This window comes from Pundamilia nyererei, unplaced genomic scaffold (genome assembly GCF_000239375.1).
Source record: "Pundamilia nyererei isolate P.nyererei 1_Seehausen unplaced genomic scaffold, PunNye1.0 scaffold00172, whole genome shotgun sequence".
Taxonomy (NCBI): Eukaryota; Metazoa; Chordata; class Actinopteri; order Cichliformes; family Cichlidae; genus Pundamilia; species Pundamilia nyererei.
The window spans coordinates 732,460-751,956 of record NW_005187573.1 but is presented as its reverse complement, the minus strand read 5'-3'; the positions used below and the strand labels follow the sequence as shown (position 1 = coordinate 751,956).

Here is a 19,497-nt window from a genome sequence, read left to right as displayed (position 1 = left end):
TCTTGTTTTCAGGCTACTTGGTAATAGGTGAGATGTACTTGACTTCCTAAGACCATCAAAGGTATGTGATAAGATAACTGGAATGTTGGGAGGTTTTATACATGAGCAATTAACTAAACATCCAGCGGGTTACACAATGAAACACATAAATCAGTCTAATACAAAACAGATAACTGGATAAGTGTTTTACTGTCATCCAGCCTTTTATCCTTAACAAGGTCGGGGGTGGGGGCGATGGGGCACCTGGAGCATATCGCAGCAGTCACAGGGCAAAAGGCAGGGTGAGAGACAACCACTTGCACTCACTCCTATGGCCAATTAACCTAACCCCACTAAATGCATGTCTTTGGTCTGTGGGAGAAGCCATAGCACCCACAGAGAACCCATTCAAACATGGGAGAACATGCCAACTACACACAGAAAGGCCTGCGCCAGTTGTTGGAGTCAAACTCAGGACCTTCTGGCTGTGAGGCAACAGAGCTAATCACCATGCCACCATCCTGCACTGTTTTGATCATTTGATCTGAAAAGAAGCCAGCGCAACAGAAGGACAAACAAGTAGTTCATATCCGTGTGTGTGTGGTGAACTATAATGAATGAGACGATCTGAAAGCCACACTGGATTATGTCCTACTTTATGTTTGTTATGTGGTACCTGGTTTTTGTCCTTTAACTACAGACATTTGCACCACAGAACGATGCAGCAAACGTATAAACTGGTGCAAGAGAAGCAGAATGCAGGAAATAAGGTTTCTGATGCTCATCATTTCCTGGGGAAGGAACATCTTCTCCACCACCCCCACCTCCCCAAGCCCAGCCCACGGCTGAAAAAGGACAACAAACATGGCTGTTCAAATGGTCCTTTATAACTACGAGAGAAAAAACAAAGCAAAACCAGAACGCTTTTTTATTTCTTACAACTGATTATCATCATAGTGTGCACTTAATACTGTAGCTTAGTCCCTTTATACACACACACACGCATACATACACACATTTATTCAATCAGCTTTCACTTAGCTGAGGGACTGTTTCAGCACTGCATGTAGTGTGATCAGGAAAGTAAATCCACTTCAACGACAATCTGCATCAGACTGTAAAATGTGGTATTATTATTAAAACAATACGAAAAAAGGCAACATGGAAACAAAAAGACAAATTAAAGCATGTTCAGTGAAACTCTCAGAGCATTTTCAAGTAAACAAAGAAAAATACAAGTAGCATGATGTAGTGGACCCACTAAAGACATAAAGCTCTCTTCACATCCTCTTTAAGGGCCTTTTTCTAAAGGACCAAACACCGTCGTCCATCGCGGCTGCATCATGTGGCGGTGGAATGCGCGCCCTAGCTTTTGCTGGCCGTCTGGTCTCTCCTCAGCAGGCTGGGCTCGGCGGTCATCAATCACCACACGTCAGCACACGCTGGACGTTGTAAAAAAGAAACGGTCCCAAGATCACTAAAGCGTGATCAAAACACATTCCACTTTCAGGATCGCGAGGCTTCGAATCTCCTTTGCGCCTCTCGTTCCTGTCGGGAGCAATAAAACACATGGGCCAGCGGTGGAATCAGGCAGAGCACAATGTTTTTTTAAAAGAAAACTAACAAAAGGCTGCTAATCCTCAGCGTCTCGCCATCAGCAAAGAGCCTCTGCCTTCAGAAGTCATTAAATAACTCAGTCTCACTCCATCTCGTACACAAACACAAACAGTCGATGTGACGGGCTCGTGTGCTCACTTCAGATCACTGGATGTCCACCGCTGTTTTACACACAGTAGCAACGAGCTTTTGGCAAACGGCTCGCTTCGAAATCAACACAGAAAAATGTCGTTTCTAATGCAGCTATTGATACCAGCTGGCAGCTCTACGCAGCACAGTCACCTTAACCGGAGACACGAAGAGGAAAGTCCAACATCAGCTTCAAAAACAAAAAGATTCACAGCCATCGCTCATGATCAGCGTTTCTCGAGAGGCACCAACATGAAAGAGAGGGCTTTTCCACAAAACCATGTCCGCACTGTGAAACTGGTCTGGAAATACGGCTGCAGCTTAAAAATGTCACATTTTCAGTCTGAGAAATATCTGCTGAACTATTAAGGCAGGATATTATTGTGGAATACATTAAAAAAAAAAAAAAGCTTATCTCAGTGCAGCTATTCAAAGTGTGTGTGTTATAAATCGATAGACATGTAAGACAACGTTAGCAATGACTTCACTATAATGCACTACGCAAATAAATAGAGTGAACTTGGTATGTTGAGGCACACAGCAGTCAGACAGCGTGACAGTAATGGTGCAGACTGAAGTTAGAGTTATTACATGGCATCGTGCTCCACAGTATTTCTTTAGTAATGCTTGGTCATATTATCAACTTTATTAACACTGCAAAAGCACAAAATCACCAAAACATTTTGGTGATTACCTAATAATTTGTGTATAATTAAAATAAACGGCCTTGCAACATTTCTGGACGTTAAAGGAAGAGTTTAAAATCTTGTGTAACATATGCGTTTGGTTTCTTGCTACGAGTTTGATCTTAATATGTCTGATTCCCCCCTTAAAGGTCACACGTTGTGCACCATTCATGTGCTTATTTGATTACCTTTTGGAAGTCCAGTTCTAGCCACCTGCAGGTGCAAATATATAAATTCACCATAGACCTCGATTGTACACAGAAAGCAAACATCTGCATCGAAACATCCAGATTTTCACATCTGGGACACTCGGGGACAAAGCAATAAAGGGAGGTGCGGGTGCTTGTTGCTTTTTTTGACACATAGTTGTGCACCTTGATTTTGAACTCTTGACTCGAGGAAGGCAAGTGTTAACCACTACCATTTCCTTCTACAAGATGAAATTTAACTTAAAGGGTCACTGATTTGACACAGTACAGGAGGTCCTGTTTGCATCGCACACACAAACATCCAAGTAGTCAGAACAGAATTTCCAGGGAAAGCTCTAAAAATAGCAGCTGAAGGCAGTCTAAAGGTGCAGAAGGAGGTGACCTTGAAGGGTAAGGCGTTTGCTTTTCACAGACAGTTCACAGAACTTTTGATCACACTTTACAGATCAGAGCCAAACTGAGGTTTTCATGTCTGGTTACTGGCAAGAAAGCAGCAAAACGCATCACTGAAAACATCCACCTGCTGCTTTAACTGAAGCACTGCTTTGGCCTAAAATAATTTTTTTTTAAAAACTCATGAAAGTGTCTAGTCTTGCTTCCTAAAACCAGAGCCTGGCATGAAATCTACAGCTGAGTCCATTATCTAAGGTTCCAGTTTTCTAGTTACTCATAGCTTGATTATGATGAAATGTGTGCTGTATGTGCCCAATGAATGAAGTGCACGACGGCAACTCCAGGCCTATAAAATACAAACACGTTATATAGTTCTTCAAATGAATATTAGTCTAAAGTCTTGGATCTATTACAGAAAACCTATCATAGTGTGTTAGTGCGGCTTAACAACAGAAAAGTGCAGCAGAGTTGTAGAACAAAGTGCACACCTGTCCTTGAAAGCAGTCAGTCGTGATCAGCATCAATGAATGAATGAATCTGAAACTAGTTTGGCAACTCCTCAAATCCTCAGCTTTACAAACTGGAGAAGAAGAAAAAAAGAGCTTGTTTTCTGGTCTCCTGCATCAAAACTCACACAGGCACTTTATCCGTTGTATGAGAGGCATCTGTTATCGCACTGCAACATCTGGAAGACTTGGAGTAAAATCCTGCATCTGTCTCAAGTCTGACCAAAGGGAATTTACAAAGTTTTAGGGGGAAATTCCAACATGACTAACCTTTGGTTTCTTATAATGTAGAAACTGAACATTTACGGGGGGAAACATCCAGTAATTATTCCCCATCAAAGAAAAGCCTATGACAAACCTTATGCTGCAAAGCAGAGTGTTTAAAGTCAGATTTGATGGAATTCCCCTTGAACAAACTACAACCTGGAGAATGGGTGCAGAGCGGAGAAACGTATGCAAGACAAAGCCAGATAGAAGGCACTGAGACTTGGCTTCTTTTTCACGCTGCTACTTCAGGCATGAATTGGAGGAAAAGATGAACCACAGGTATTCACATCCTGTCCTTCTCATGGCTTTCTAGTATAATGGTAAACAAACAGGCAAGCCCCTGGACTACAACTCCACACAAGGGTCTCCTTAGCTGCAGTGTGAGGATGTGGCACTTGTCCAGCAAAGTTCTGGTCTGCAGTTAGTGTTGTTAAATAGCGTGGACACACTTGCAGCATGACAGTGCTGCTGTGATGCATGGGGAGGGAGTAAGGAAGAGTTGACCGTGCAGTTGGATTGTTGCTGAGAGCTCATGACGGTCAGTGTGGCTCTGATTGTGCTGCAGGAGAAGGGCGAGGGAGACGGTGAAGTCAGGTCTCAAAGTACTTGTAGATGGCTGTAACGTAAGTCATGACACTTTGCCAGTCTGGCCTCTCTGTGTGCACCATCTCATTAATGTCCTGGAAAAGACAAACAGACACTTTAGACACTACATATTTTATATGATGTTTTTCACTTCATTAAAGGGCATTATTTATAATTTATCAATAATGATTATGGTTAAACACAACCAAGTCGTCTTGATAATAAGAGTTGCCAACTCCAGCTGTAACAGCAGTAAGTAAACCCTGAGTGAAGCATTTGATTTATGATATGTACCTACTGATGAACAAGGCCGGATAGCATTGGAGAGGATCCTGTATAATATTTACATTTTCAACCCATTCAAATAAACTTCCAGATGAGTTTGACATTCTGGGAAACTCCTTAGATTTGAACATAATCATGTTCAATGTGAGTCTACAGCTAGCACCTGGTCAGCATGCTTTCAGTTAGCATAAAGGAAAAACAGCTAACCTGGCTCTGTGGAATGGTAACAAAATCTACCTGTAAGCACCTCCAGATCTCACTGACCAACATGTTTCATCTCATTTGTGTAATCTCAAGCATCACCCTGAAGAACGAAGTCAAAAGCCATGCACCATAACTTCCTGATAAGCTGTCTCTAAAGCTAATATAACTACAAACACTACATTTAAAACACAACCCAAACATTTAAAATTGTATTAAGGCTAAAGTTAAGCATGATTACGGCTGGTCTCTACAACTACCAGGTGGCTGCTGTCACAGCTCTCTGCAAGGCTTCTCCTCAGCTCATTCAAGTCACTGCTGGACCTCCTAATCATGCCTGAGCCCCTCTGCAGCATTTTCAGGGGAGCTATCTGACAAACAGCACGAGGGTGATCACCCTAACACGCCATTTAAAAAGCTGGTAGCAGTCTATAGATAGCAGTGATAATTTCATTCTTTAATAACCTTTGTAATAGTTTTTGTCAACAACCTTTTTTTGTGGAACAAGACGATATCTAAGATGAAATGTACTGACAAGATGAAAATAGAAGAAAAAAAAAATCCAATCAGAGCCTATCCGGTTGTTCAGTCTGACGTCACTAGCCGTGTCTGGACCTAAACTCCGCTGCAGGTCCATATATCAAACGATCACTATGGCATTACTGAGAGTTGAAAAACTGTCTAAAGTCTTTCATCTTTAATAAAATGATCAGCGTTCTGCTCTACCAGGTGTAACAATTGAGTTTAACATCCAGGCATCCATGAAAACGGAATTTATGACATTTAACGGAGTTAGAAGTTAGCAGGGAGTTAGCTCGCTAGCTTCTATCTAAATACAATATAGCATGTCCTGACTGCGGGGTTTTGGAAACAAATTAAAACGTACAGCTCTGTTATCACTTCCAACATAAATGAAGACAGAAAACTGAAAAGCAGTAACGTTTGTAGGGTTACTGAAGTTGGGCTAGCTGGTGATGATGTGCTACGTGACCGCTAGCGACACAGCTATGTTAGCATAATATAAACAAGCTAACTTTTTTTCCACTCGATAAAAGTTAACGTGAGTGTTCTCGGTGGTCAGGAACAAATGTAATCGCATGGCAGGATGCTGTAAAAGGACCAAACTTCAGCCAGGAGAACAACTGAGATAATCCATCCACAATACGAGGTTAGTCATTCATATACTGCTGCATTGGCTGTGCTGTAGTTACATCCTAAGGTTTTAAAAACTGAGCTTAAATAAATGATTAGTGGTAATAAAAGCCGAGGGAGGTCAACAGTGATCACTGACTGTTTTAGGAGCTTTTTGAGATCAAATAGAAGAAAATACATAACATTAAACATGTTAACAACACAAAAGCCATATTAAACGCAGACTACTTTAGGCCCGGAAGTAGGATTCGTAGCGTCATCACTGAACAACCGGATTAAGTTGTATACAAAGGTGGGACGAGTCTGGAATCAATCCAATCAGAAGTAATCTCCTTGTGCTGTAAAGCTTAGTTGATCATATTTGAGCATATTTGATCTTTGTGACAAAATATCAGTTCTTGGGAGGAAAAGAAGAGCAGATATGGACACATTTCGCAATTTGATGTCATGGGTGCTTAGTGAAGCGAGGTGAGCAACTCTCCCTGTTAAAAACAGGACAAACTTTTATATTTTAGAGATTACGAATTAAATCAGAATGTTCTGTCAAAATTATCACTGATAACCAACCTAGCTGGTATTGGTTGCCAGTCTGCAATAGATAGCAATGCAGTAAGTCTTGGTTATTATGTCTGTTTTTTTATATATACAGTCTTTGCTTAACTGGTAAAAAGAATCAGAGAGTCTGTGACAGACGAAGTGAGGTTGACAGAGAACCAGTATACACTAAAACAAAGAAGGAAGGCTTTGTAGATTCATATTAAGACCATTCCTTTTCAGGTAACCTTACCTTACGTTGACTTTTCATTGAGCCAACATGGTGTAGCAGTTAGAAATCCATGTTGGCTAAAGCCGCACATTGTTTAAACACATGTACGCTTGTACTAACTTAGGACGCTGTCCAAATTTGAAATAAAAGTCAGTGTATAGCTCAGATCTGTGATGATAGATGCACAAGCAGCTGAGTGAAGTTTATGAGGTTAAAAGCAGAACTATAAACGGATCACAATTAGAAAGCAGACTGCAGGTTAACTCCAGCCAGAGATCACAACAAGCAATCTGTGCGAGCTTGGCTGCCGTATTGAAAAGCAATGAAAAGTATATTCTCTATGCCATCCGTTCTAAATTTGTGTCAGGATTTTTGCTGTATTTTATCTTCATTCCTGGGGTTTTATTTTAATGAAGCTTACCAAAGTGCATTTGATGCCCACGCTCTCTGCGGCCTGGAAAGCTAAGGTGAAGTTTCTCCTCTGATGAAAAGAAGCCACAGTTTAAGTCACATGTAATGAAACCTGATGATTAAAAGAAGTTTGAGCTTTTCTTCCGAACGTCACTTGCCTTCTCCTGGCTGGTGAGCTCCTGGTACGGGATGTGTGCGGGCAGGTAGGTGTGGAGCACGGCGCAGAAGGCCAGGCCATCGTTCCAGCTGCTGCTGAAGTTGGTAATATCAATGTTCTTTAAAAAAGAAAAAAAAGAAAAAAGAAAAAACACAACACAAAGGTGATCCATTTAAACTTTGATCATACTCGACAGAACATTTACAATCCAGACCACAAATCAATAGGAAGCTATTTTCTGGGTAAGGTGTCAAACAAGACTGTACAACATTTCATCCTTTGGACCTTTACATCATGAACGTCACCGCCAGACGGCCGATCTCCACATCGTTTCAGACAACACTATTGCTCACAATCAATTCTGCTTTCACGGAACCATTTAAAATGATTTATCTGCTCGATCTGATGACGGTCCTGGGATTTTATATGAAGTGTCAACACTACTCATCCATATCATATCATATCTATCATCTTTTCCACTATCAGCTGCCATCTGACCTTTAAAATCAAAAGATTTACAGCATCCTGCAAACAACCACTTAAATTATATCCTCAAATATCTTTAATGTCATAACTATAATCTACACCATATGCAGTGATGCAGAGAGAGCACTGTGTTTATCAGAAAACTACATCACAGGATATACTAAATGTTGCCCACTTCCTGGTGAAGACCTAAGATGCCATGGTAACTATACCTTAGATCAAATAAAAAGGGTTGGGGTGATGGCAGAGGACTCTTGGCACATCTGTTTATTGCTGCTTAAATCACTCTGAGGTCGTCACTGGATTTATCTTTATTTTTTTTAACCATAGCTTTAAAGAGCCTGCGGTGAAATTAACAAGTGAGACCTACGCAGAGCAGTCAGTCTGCAGCAGCATGTAAAGGGTACTGCAAAGTTAAAGGGTGTAAAGGGAGACAAAGAGTTCATCCCAACTCAGGAGTTAAAGTTGTGACATTATTTACCTTTCTCTACAATGAGGTATTGCTGCCCGTGGCAGAGTGCACCACTGCATCTACCTATGAACGAGGAAATGATGCCGCCTTCATGTTTTTCATTTTATCTCGCTGATAACAGTTTACTGTGCAATCTTAGCACCACATTAGACCTGCATCATGTTACTGCTTATGCACACCCTCCGCTGATTCTTCTCATTAAAAGCATTCAACTAGCATCTGCAAACATGTTTCCATAGTGTGAGTAGGTTGTTTTTAACACTCATTTGGAGGATCACGTCCACCCCCTGATCATGCTAAGAAACTTTATACACAGAATCGGAACACAAAGATCGCAAACACACAAAATTCCAGCTTCATCTTTTTATTCTTGGACTCAACTAGAATAGCTTTCCATCACTGACAGTTCAATACAATCCTTATTTAGCTTCTACTGGGCTGTGTGCAGCCCCTCAGTTCATCCTCTATCTGATTGAAAAAAGCCACTTTAACTCCCATCTGACTAACAGCTCCTGACAAATAAAAGGTACTCAGAGTAATCTGAAACCTAAGCTTTTGGCTCACATACATCATTAACAGTACATACGCTGACCTCATTACATTAAACATGGGCCAATATGAGCCATTGCTACAGAAAGTTTAGTGTTAAAACCTTTAACTATTAGAATTGCAAAGGCAGTAATTTTCCACAAGGCAACATGTCAGAATGGTTGTGCAAGAAGCCTCAAGCGGAGATGAGGAGTGGGCTTCAGAGGTCTGGTGATCTCATTTCTTTCTAACTCCACACCCCCACGTTCTATTTTCAAACTTGAACTCAGCCTTTAGATTGTATGCAGCTCCCTCTAGAGATGCAGAAGCACTTTATATACTCTTTGTCACATATAGTGTACGACTACAGCTGCACTTTACCTGTAACTTTTGAAACACCTCAGTCAGCATGTACAGTTGCTTTTTATCATGGGGACACTGACAGAAGAGAGCTACCTGATAGCCCTCAGTCTTCTTCTGGCACCACTTCAGCAAAGCATTCCTCTTAGAGCCTCCGTACTCTCTGGCCAGTGCTGACAGCGGGTCCTTTCTCTCCTCTCTGTAACAGAAACAGAGGAAAAGCACAAGCAATCAGTTTTAAGACATTTTCCATACCAAAAAGGCAACAAGTTCATCTGATTTACTTAATGAGTAAAGAAAAGCCATCATGAGCTGGGCTATGGAAAAAAACAACAACAACAACAACAACACAAAAAAGGGATCAAGAAACATGAGATTAAAATCACTGACAAGAATGGAAACAGACAATGTTTTTTAAGTGCCAATGTGAGCACATTAGAAACACATCAGAGGTGAATCAGTGGATCAACATGTGGTACCTTAAGCGGCTGCGGGCTGTGGGAGTGATGGAGGCGGTTGGGGAGGAGGAGGACAGAGAGAGTGGGGAGGAGGCAGCACTCATCGCCATCAGGGAAGATGACGAAGACCCCTCCGAGGCTGACATGTCCCTCTTAATCTCCTCACTGCTCCGGCGGGTCACTGTTTAAGTCACGGGAGAGGAAATCAAACTCAGCTTTTCGTACTGAACTACTGACCGAGTTACTTCATAATTAGTTCATAAAACATAGCCAGCATCTCTAACCTGAGATCGCCTTGGAGGAGTCAATGTTGGAGACCCTCTGGAGGGCAGATGGAGGTCGGCTAGCTGAGGTTCCCCTGAGAAGGTGCTCGGCTGTAAACATCACAGTAAACACATACAGAACAATTTACTCTATGAGCAACTTCCTCTGAAATGAGATGTCATGGTGGGGGCAGAGGTCAGTAGAAAGCCACATTCCAGTCCCTCAGAGTTCAGGGAATACCGACGCACAAGGCCGACACACTCACCAAGAAAACAATAAATCAGTGAAGAATAAATGGACGACTGAAGGCTATGGCCAAGACTGCACGTTCACATGAAACACTTGAACTCATTAGTGTTGAGAATGAACCGAGCAAACCAAGCACTCATTATTTCCTGCTTATCATCCTCTACACATACAGGAAACCTGCTAAGGTCCAGGCCTCTGAGAAAAACAGTCCCTCCATATACCCTGAGAGAGGGGACAGCCCATTAATCCTATTAATCACTGTGACAAAGGACTGAAATATTATATGGGTAATCCTCATGAACAGGACAATATTCTGCATGTTTATATGCGTACACCCAGCAGCTATGAAAAGCAACAGTTCCTACATAAAGAAACAGATTTATTTTTTTTTTATGTAGAATATGTACCTGGCATGGAGATGTCTGTGTAGCTGGGCCTCTTATCACTCAAAGAGGAGAGCGGCTTGGCTGATGACATTGACCCAGTTATGGAGTGTCTCTGAAACAGCAGAAAAACACCTTTTATTGCACAGTTAAAAAATAAATAAATAAATCTGAATGCAGTGATTTGTAAAACAGTAGGCGGAGCTTCACTTCTGTAATGTTATCTGAGCTAAAAGCACAACACAAAAATCACGCTGATATCATTGGAGAGTGTCACATGATCAAGTATAAGAGCCTGTAATACTATGTGAAAAGGAGAAGAACCCAAAAATCCCCACCATTCAAACCCTTTAGAAGCCCAATGCTTAAAATGTACAGTGTTGTGCAAAAGTCTTGAGCCATCCCTCATTTCTTTAAATTTTTTGGTGTGACCACCTTAATAATTCAAGCCTGGACTCTCCACAGTCCAGGATTTTCAGTCTTCAGGTTTTCCTTATAAATTTCCTTTATTAAGAACAGCTTCTTGACAGACAAGGCTTCAGTGAACAGTAGATGCTTCAGCTGAAGGGCCAGATCTCTCAGGTCCTGTGTCAGGTCTTTGCTGGACCTTTTCCTATTTCTAAATGACATGAGTTTCAGATACTGTTCACCTGATGTACATGTTTTTTGTAGGACTGCCTGTTCTTCTGAAAGACCTTCAGAAATTATTTTTGAAGGTGCTCAAGATCACTTTAAAAGGATTCATTATGGCACCTTGGAAGAAGCATAAGCATGTGCTCGATGAGGAATATAATTTTTGACCTTGCACTAGTGTGAAATAGTATGTAAAGCAGTAAGCTAATAAGGGACAAAAATGCTAACATGTTAATTAAAAACCTTTTCCAGTACCTGCATGGGTGAAACAGCAGCTGCTGGGGGCGTCTTCATGGGACTGGGGCTGAGGGGGGTTCGAGGTAACGGAGCAGCTGGAGCTGTTGGAGGTGTTGGAGCCACAGAGGCACCATTTGACGTTGGACCTGAGATATAAAGAAGCAAAGGTTCACATCCAGTCATATAAAGTTTAGTTGGGACCTTCTTCAGCAAGCAGACAAGCCTGATATGTCAGGAGTCCTGTCTGCAGTAAATCAATAAAAATGCTGAAAATGTATTGAGAATATATTGTTGGGGGGTAAGACTTAAATTTATGTCACTTGTCTTAGTCAGACTGGTGACTCTTGACAAAAAACTAACTAACAATATGGGCTCTCTTTGGTGAGGGAATTTGGGGAAAAAAATACAACAAAAGCAGCAGCGAAGGTCTAAAAATCTAAAACAAAGACAGTGTTGTACCTTGTGAGGCACTATCGAAGCTCTTGATGAGTGTTTTGACGGTGGGCGAGGGCTCCGAGGAGGTGGAGGATCGCCTGCTGAGACCCATCCCCTGTCTGAGAGCAGCTAGGTCCCTCTCCACTGCATTCATGTAGTTATACACTCTGCCTCTCTCCTCATCCTGCCTGGAAAACACAAAGCACTCCACTGAGCATGTGCACTCAGAGCACCTGTGGTGTCAGTTTTGACATTATCAATGCAAAAATGCCTCTGCTCAGTAATTTACCGAGATAGAAAACAGAATGTGTAACTCACAACTTATTTTTGTTGTTAATTCAACTTTGGATTTAGCACAAGCCCTGCTACTGAGCATCTAGTATCAAATTTAATGAAAATATGAAATATCCCAGTTTTTTCTCCTAAAAATAAATAAATAAATAAATAAATTAGGAGCTGACTGTTGCAGCTCTTCCACGCATCTCTCTGCGGGTCTTACTTGCGACTCTTGACTTCGTCCAGCTCCTTGCTCAGCTTCTCGTTCTTCTCCTGTGCTTCCTGAAGTCGGCGCCGCAGGTCACCAATCTCCTCCTGTGCTTCCGACTTGATGTCATTAGCAATGACGACAGCGGTCTGCAGATCAGCCTGGAACTGACGCCACTCCATTGACTCCTCCTGCACGCACACACACACACACACACACACACTATGATACAAACAGCTGAACATTGTTTATGCTCATAACAGCAGACCCCTCAGCAGTATTTTATCAATACTGTATTTAGCAGTATGGATAAATTCTTTTGGCCACCAGAGGGCAGTTTTTCCTATTTGTAATGACAGACTTTCCTTATAACAGAAACATTAGCATTCATTTAAAATCAGGCCTTCATGAATTCCCCTTTGCGCTCCGTTTAGGTTTCCATCAGCTCCTAAAGGAAATATCTGCGCTTCTAAAAATGCCCCGCTTTGTTTACCAGTTAGTTGTTACGTTTTCTATCTGCTTTTTTGTGTCAAAATATCAGGGGATTCTGCAGCAAACCTTTTGAAAATTCCACAGTGATGGAAAAATTTTGGTTTGTGGAGCTAGAAGTCATAATACTGCATTTATTTAGTATCCAGATTTTATACAAAGTACTGTCTTAAAACCTAGTTTTTGTTCCTTCTAGTATAACCTTTACTTGCTCATAATCAAACAGCCTCAATCCACACTCTTTCACAAACGTGTGCACGTTCACATTCTGTGTGGCTGACTTTGTAAGACCATGTTTCGATTTTGTATCCCAGAACTCCTGTGACAGAAGATAAAAGTTATGGCTGCTGTGATTACATTCCAGAGTTGCAAAAGTCCTTCCTGAAAGCACCACTGACTGCTGGACAATACTTTTTATTTGATAAGACTTCAAAACTCATTGTTCTGGTGCTACAGCTGTGCTTCCTGGATCATATTTCATCATCTTGGCCGGCTGACAATGAGACTGGGGGATTTTTATGGCTTCATCTGACATGGTCAGTAGAGAGAGGAACAAAATATGGGAAAGGGGAAGGGAATGATATACAGCAAAAAATGGTCCAGCGCTACGTGTGACTCCTCAGGTCACTTCATGGGTGTCTCGTGTTGTTTGCACCCGAGCTGCGTGGCTATCAAGATTTTTAGGCTGTTGGATGTCAGCAGTTTTTAAAAGATGAGCACCTTTCAGTACGAATGTCCACTTACTCTCAGCCTGCGGTGAAGAATCTTAATCTCTCTCTCCATGTCGTGCTTCTGGTCCTGCAGCTTCTTCACAGAGTCTGAAATCAGAAGGCAATGTTTGGTGATGCTATCATTAAAGAACGCACTGATTCAAAAGCAGACGTCCTTTTCATATCAGAATCTCTAAGGCAAGCTGATGAGCATGCTCACATTGTTCTACTACTTGATAAAAGTTGGCCTTCAGCACAAGCGTCCACTCGAGTTAGAGTGTGTCTGCAGCCCACTTACTTTCCAAATCTGTGATAATGAGATTGTCGTGGAGTTTCAGAGCTCGGTGCTGCTCCACCTCATCCTCCAGTTCAAAGATGGTTTCCTTCATGTCAGCGATCTCTGTGTCCTTCTCCTGCAGCTCCATGCGCTGCTTCTCCAGTGCACGATCCTGCTCAGCCATTTGCTGCTGCGCCTGCTCCTGGAAGTCTCTGTATTCACTGTCCAGCTGCGCACAAACAATTAAAGTATACTTCATTTAATTAGACAGTAGACAAGACATTAGGTAAAAACTGACTGCAATAAATCTTCACAATAACCTGCCTGCTATTATAACTACACATCTGTGCAGTTAGCTCTGTATAGTCTTTGAGAATGTGTACCATTCCTTGCTAAAGGCTGACTCTGGAGAGCTGGTGATACTAAATTTGTGATATCTGAGACACTGATGGACGGGCAGTAATAAAGCTGTAATTTTCATAACCCAAAAACTGAGAGTTGTTGCACCCTAGATTAAAGTAAAGACATTTAGGTCAAACGCCTCAATTTAGCTTCTATTTGCGTGAAGATCTCATGTTCCACTCACTGTCCTTGAACTAACCTTCCTGAAAGTCTCCTGCAGCCGGCTGAGTTCGCCGTGGGCCTGTTCCATCTCCTCCTGCATCTTTGCAGCTTTGGCCTCAGCCTCCTCTTTCCCCAGCCGAACACCTTCCAGCAGCTGACAGATGTCATTTTTGTCCCCCGCAGTGTGCAGAGAGTACAACTCGGCCACTCTCTGCCTCTCTTGATCCAGCTGGGCTCGGCAGCGGCTCAGCTCCGCCTGGTCGTTGCTCACGGCTGCTTTGTACTCTTCCAGTGTGGCCGCCATGGCAGCTCGATCCTGCCTCTCCGAATCCAGGAGGCGCTCCATCTGTTGGTTCCTCTCCTTCAGCACTCCCATCATCTCCTGAGCTTCAGCATTGTCCTGCTCAGCCATCTTTAACGTGTTGGATAGGTGCTGTTGCACCCCCAGTAGCTGCTCTCTCTCAAAGCGGGCATTATCCGCCAGATCTGCGTAACGCTGCTCCAGCTCCATGTAGCGCCCACTCTTGATGTCCTCCTCCAGCACGTAGGATATATGATGCTCTTCGAGGAGCGAGCGCAGGTATTCAATCTGGCGGCCGTAGAGCTCCAGCTTGTCGCTCTGCTGGCACAAGGAGTCCATGAGGATGACTTTCTCCTCTCCGAGCCGCTCGTTCTCTCCATTCAGCTCCTGTGTGATCTGCTGCAGGTCAGCCAGTTCCTGCAGTGTCGCCTGAAGCTCCTCAGCTGTGCTGTGCTGATTCTCCTCCATCTGTTGGATGCGCTCCGTCAGACAGGCTACTGACACCTCACTGGCATTGCCACTGCTACCCCTCCGTGAACGCTCCCTGCTAGGTGCACACTCTGACTCAGATGACGAGGAAGCTCCAGATGGGGCGTCCAGAGCATCGTCACTGGAGGTGACAGCTTGGTAGACCTCACTTGACTCACTATCCAGGTTGTCTGCCGAGCCTCCATGCTGGTGTCCTGTGAGAAGATCCTCCAATGAGCCAGGGGCAGAGCCTTCCACTGAGGAGGTCATAGTACCTGTGCCACCACCATCGCTGTGCCCACTGCCTGCAGCCAGTTCTGGACTCAGGGAGGAGTAGTTGAACAGCTTGTCAGAGCCATCCAGCCTCTGCTCCAGGGAGAATCCCAGAGCATTCAGCCGATCTTTCAGCATGCGGTTCTCGCTCTTCAGCAGGTTGAGCTCCTCTCTGATGGCTTGATTCTGCTCTTGTAAGAGAATCAGAGTGGACTCCACATCAGCGGCCGTGATGGCTGAAACCTGGGGCTTCTCTTCCTCCCCAGCTTCTTCCTCCTGTGGCACCTCCTTCCCACCAAGGCCGAGTTGGGCCCTCATGTCCCTCAGCTCGCTGCGAAGGTGAAGGATTTCCACGTCTTTGCTCTTGGCCAAACCAAGCAGGTCTTTGACTTTGGCTTCCAGAGCCACTTTATCATTAATCTGGCCATCTGACTTAGACTTGCTCATACGGCCCTCGGACTCTGCCAGGATCTGGCGGCGAGAGCGCTTTCCTGAGGCCACATCCCCAGCTACAGTCCCTGATGCAAGTTGCTTTTTAGCAGTGGATGACCGAAGGCGGTCTCGTAATGAACTTGGCTCCTTGGAAGTGGATGATGATGCACGTTTGGATGAAGTACCTACAAGAAAAAGTGAATTTCTTTTATCCTGGTGAAGTAACACTGAAAAAATAATTTTTACAGCTTATCTGAGAATATGAAGAGCTCAGTTTAGCAATGTTTTTGTCTCATTCTTTTTCTTTTTTTGCTAGTAGACAATTCCCATGCTCTTATTTTGACAACTAAGCTGCCGCTAACCAGCAGCTGCTGTTGTGATGATCTTCACTATCATTGTGCTGCTTGGGTCTCTCGCTCATGTCCCAACATCATCATTTTGGTGCCTCAAGGCACCTCCTATTGTAAGGTAAAGACCTTACAATAATACAGAGAAAAGGCCAACAATTAGATGAGCAATCCCTTGGCAACAGTGAGGAAGAAAACCTCCCCTTTAACATTAAGAAATCTCCGGCAGAAGCAGGCTCCGGGAGGAGCAGCTCCAGCCACGAATACATTCCAAACCTGTGGGATACATTTTTTTGAGATACCTGAAGTTGTCTTTGGCTTGCTGTCTAAGTTGCTAGCGCTTGTGCCAACAGACGTAGTCCTCTTGGTCTTAGTGACGGCACTACTTGATGAAGGATTCCCTCCAGCCATAGCCGCTAAGAGGTCATCATTGCTTTTAATCTGAAAGAAGAAAAAGTCAACACGCTCACAGAAAAATTAATGAAATCAGAAACCTTCAGGTGCTACACGCTCCATCACTTGATGAATTTTACCTTAGACAGAGGAGCAACGGTGGTGCTTTTGGCTGGGGGCTTTCCGCCGGTAGTCACGGCCTCTGACTTTCCTCGATCGGCGCTCCCCTTACTCACCGCTGGCCGGACCGTCTTCTTCATAGTGAGCTCTCTGATGCTGAAACATTTACGGCTCAATCTGTACACAAAAAGGAAAGGAGACAGAAGAAAGGTAATGTGCGTCAGCCTCCAGAGCAATAGCTCCAGTTTTCCATGGAAGAAGAATTCTTTCCACAGAGACAATTCCCTGAACTCTTAAGAAAAAAAAAACTGGGACCACATCAAATAGCTGAGCACTTTTCGAAACCTCTGCCTGAGCTCAGAAATTTATTCAATACAGCCGGTGTTTGGGAGCTAATTTTGCTTTTTTAAATTTTTTTATTTTTTTATTTGTGAAGCCTACAATGATTAGTTTCTGGTGAATTGTTAGTTTTCTGCATATTTAAAAAATATCCCGTGTATACTGTACACCCCCAGATTCAGGAATGCAGAATAAATACTGACTTAATGGCCTCTAAAGGGCAGCCTCCACTAGATGGCTGTCATGTGTTTGTAATTGTTCTCTCAGTTAGGACTTTTAGCTGCAACAATGATACCAGAATAAGTGGCCGCTGTTGGGGGCGTATGTGCAAAGAATGTGGCTTTGCAGTCTTGGCCTCAGCACAAACAAACAGGAGGTAGGGAAAGCATCTTGCTATCATCGCAAAGAACGTTCAGCAGGACCAAAAAAGGAAAACGAGATTCCACCTCCCACAGATCAACCGAAAGCTCAAATATCCGGCATATCATGAGAGGCCAAAAAAACCAAAAACAACAAACAAAAACCCAACACCACAAAAAACCCAAAGTAATACATTTCACCTTGAGCTGCTAAGACATGACTTAGTGCCATTCTAATGTGAGCCACACATACCAGTTCACAATCCTTGCTGCTTTATTTAAACAACCTGACAAACCAGAAAAGATTCCTAATGACGATTTAATCTAGGCTCCTGAACATACTTACATAGTGACAGACCAAATTAGTAACAGATGACACAACTATACTCTCTCCAACAAATGAAGAGCTTTTTACCTCTTACCAACAATGTGCTAAACCTGGCTATTAAAACAGACAACCCCCCCCAAAAAAAAACCGAGGAGGTTTCACTGAGGTTTTATTCGTAGAATCTGACTTGATGCCACGATAGCAAGAAAAGGGATTTGGGAAGCAGCTGGAGACAAAGAGTAAGTGCTTTTGCACAAACTTGGATGTCTTTGAGTTCACTTACGAGGGGAAAAGTGAGCTAAAGTGATTTATTGTGCACAAGCAAACCCAACTCCAATCTACCTCTGAGTCAGTGCTCTGTTATTTTCCCAAGAAAAAGTTTGCCGTTTAAAAATGGAAATAAATACACAGACACACAGTAAATCTGACTTTAAATAGAACGCTGTGAAGCTGACCAGCATGCTGCAGTGGGCCATAAATGTTTAGACAGTTAGGTGACTAAGCCTTTTTGCTGTATCACGGCTAAATAAATACACGTAGTAAAAATGAATTAATATTTAAAGTAAACTGCATCACCAGTTTATGTTTCCTGAGAACTCAGAATGACCTGCTACCAAGTCACAACTGTACTGTACTCAAAAACAAATACCTTTCTAACAAATTTCAGCTGTGCCTCCGGGGTGCAGGTGCTGTTTAAAATATGCCATCCTGTATCAAGTCTTCTACACAGAGTCCTCAAAAAGATCCAGTTCACACACAGTCTTTACTATCACTCTTCACAGCCTTTCTTCACTATCAATATCAGTTATGAGGAGTCTAAATGTCCTTTGTGTGCTTTTTAAGTTGTAGAACACAAATACACATCACGTAAGGCTGTTTTCACACATGAACTCGGGGAAAATGTCAGGAGAATCAGGGAAGAGCATCCTCAGAAGTTTTCTTTTCATATATTTAACACACAGTTATGGAAATCTCTGACTGAAATCTCCCTGATTTAGGAGACTGTGCTGTATGGGTACGCCTTATAGGAGGAAGAAAACAGAACAATTTTGTGTACTTTGCCACAATTGGACAGCAGATGGACATTTAACGTCCGATCTGTGATAAACACTGTTGGAAAGTAATAAAGAAAGCAAGCACAGCAATCCAATCATGTCTTGCTGTGTGTGTTGGGACCCTGCGATGGCAGGAATTTGCTGCAAGCAGGTGGGTGGGGCTTCCATGCCAACAGCCAGAGCTACATGGACGACATGACCATATTAAGCATGTCTCAGTGACATTAGACACAGCTTTTCTTATATCAGTGAGGTTTGAACTTGTTGAACTTGTTAACTAGTTACTGGCAGAATCATGAACTCTGAAGTGTGCAGAGAAATTCTGTATAGAAACTGAAAAGAAATCATCCACGATTGATGATGGAGATCCAGAGCATACTTAACCACCCAGAAGAACACTGGGGTCTTAAAATGGTATTCCTAGAACCCTGACCTCAATCCCATAGACCACCCATGGGAACACCCTTGGGAAGCAATGGACAATAAAAGCCAGCTTGTTGGCGTTTCACTAGCTGATGATGACCTGAAAGCTTTGTTGGCTCAAACGAGGAGGAAGGGCTTGCCACAACTGCAAAATCGGCTGGTTTCAGGCCACAACCCTAAACAATTTGCATGGTTAAACTGATCTTGGGTAGGGTGTCCATTACCATTTTGTCTGCATTTTCAATGTGTATTTATCATTTTGTAATTTAAACCTAAAAACATGTTGC

General features: G+C 42.9%; 1 protein-coding gene across 1 annotated transcript in view; it reads right to left on the bottom strand.

Moving 5' to 3' along the window:
• Positions 1-893: 893 nt before the first annotated feature.
• specc1la (sperm antigen with calponin homology and coiled-coil domains 1-like a) overlaps positions 894-19,497 on the bottom strand; it is a 29,857-nt gene continuing 11,253 nt past the window's right edge. The window contains exons 2-16 of the mRNA XM_005746095.1: positions 16,727-16,883; positions 16,496-16,634; positions 14,410-16,031; positions 13,830-14,037; positions 13,566-13,639; positions 12,348-12,523; positions 11,873-12,036; positions 11,432-11,559; positions 10,568-10,658; positions 9,932-10,021; positions 9,669-9,828; positions 9,286-9,388; positions 7,345-7,461; positions 7,197-7,256; positions 894-4,466 (exon numbers count right to left, since the gene is read on the bottom strand). Of these exons, the coding sequence (XP_005746152.1) occupies positions 4,377-4,466; positions 7,197-7,256; positions 7,345-7,461; positions 9,286-9,388; positions 9,669-9,828; positions 9,932-10,021; positions 10,568-10,658; positions 11,432-11,559; positions 11,873-12,036; positions 12,348-12,523; positions 13,566-13,639; positions 13,830-14,037; positions 14,410-16,031; positions 16,496-16,634; positions 16,727-16,846 (3,342 nt within the window). The 5' untranslated portion in view covers positions 16,847-16,883 and the 3' untranslated portion in view covers positions 894-4,376. The remainder of the gene's footprint in view (positions 4,467-7,196; positions 7,257-7,344; positions 7,462-9,285; positions 9,389-9,668; positions 9,829-9,931; positions 10,022-10,567; positions 10,659-11,431; positions 11,560-11,872; positions 12,037-12,347; positions 12,524-13,565; positions 13,640-13,829; positions 14,038-14,409; positions 16,032-16,495; positions 16,635-16,726; positions 16,884-19,497) is intronic.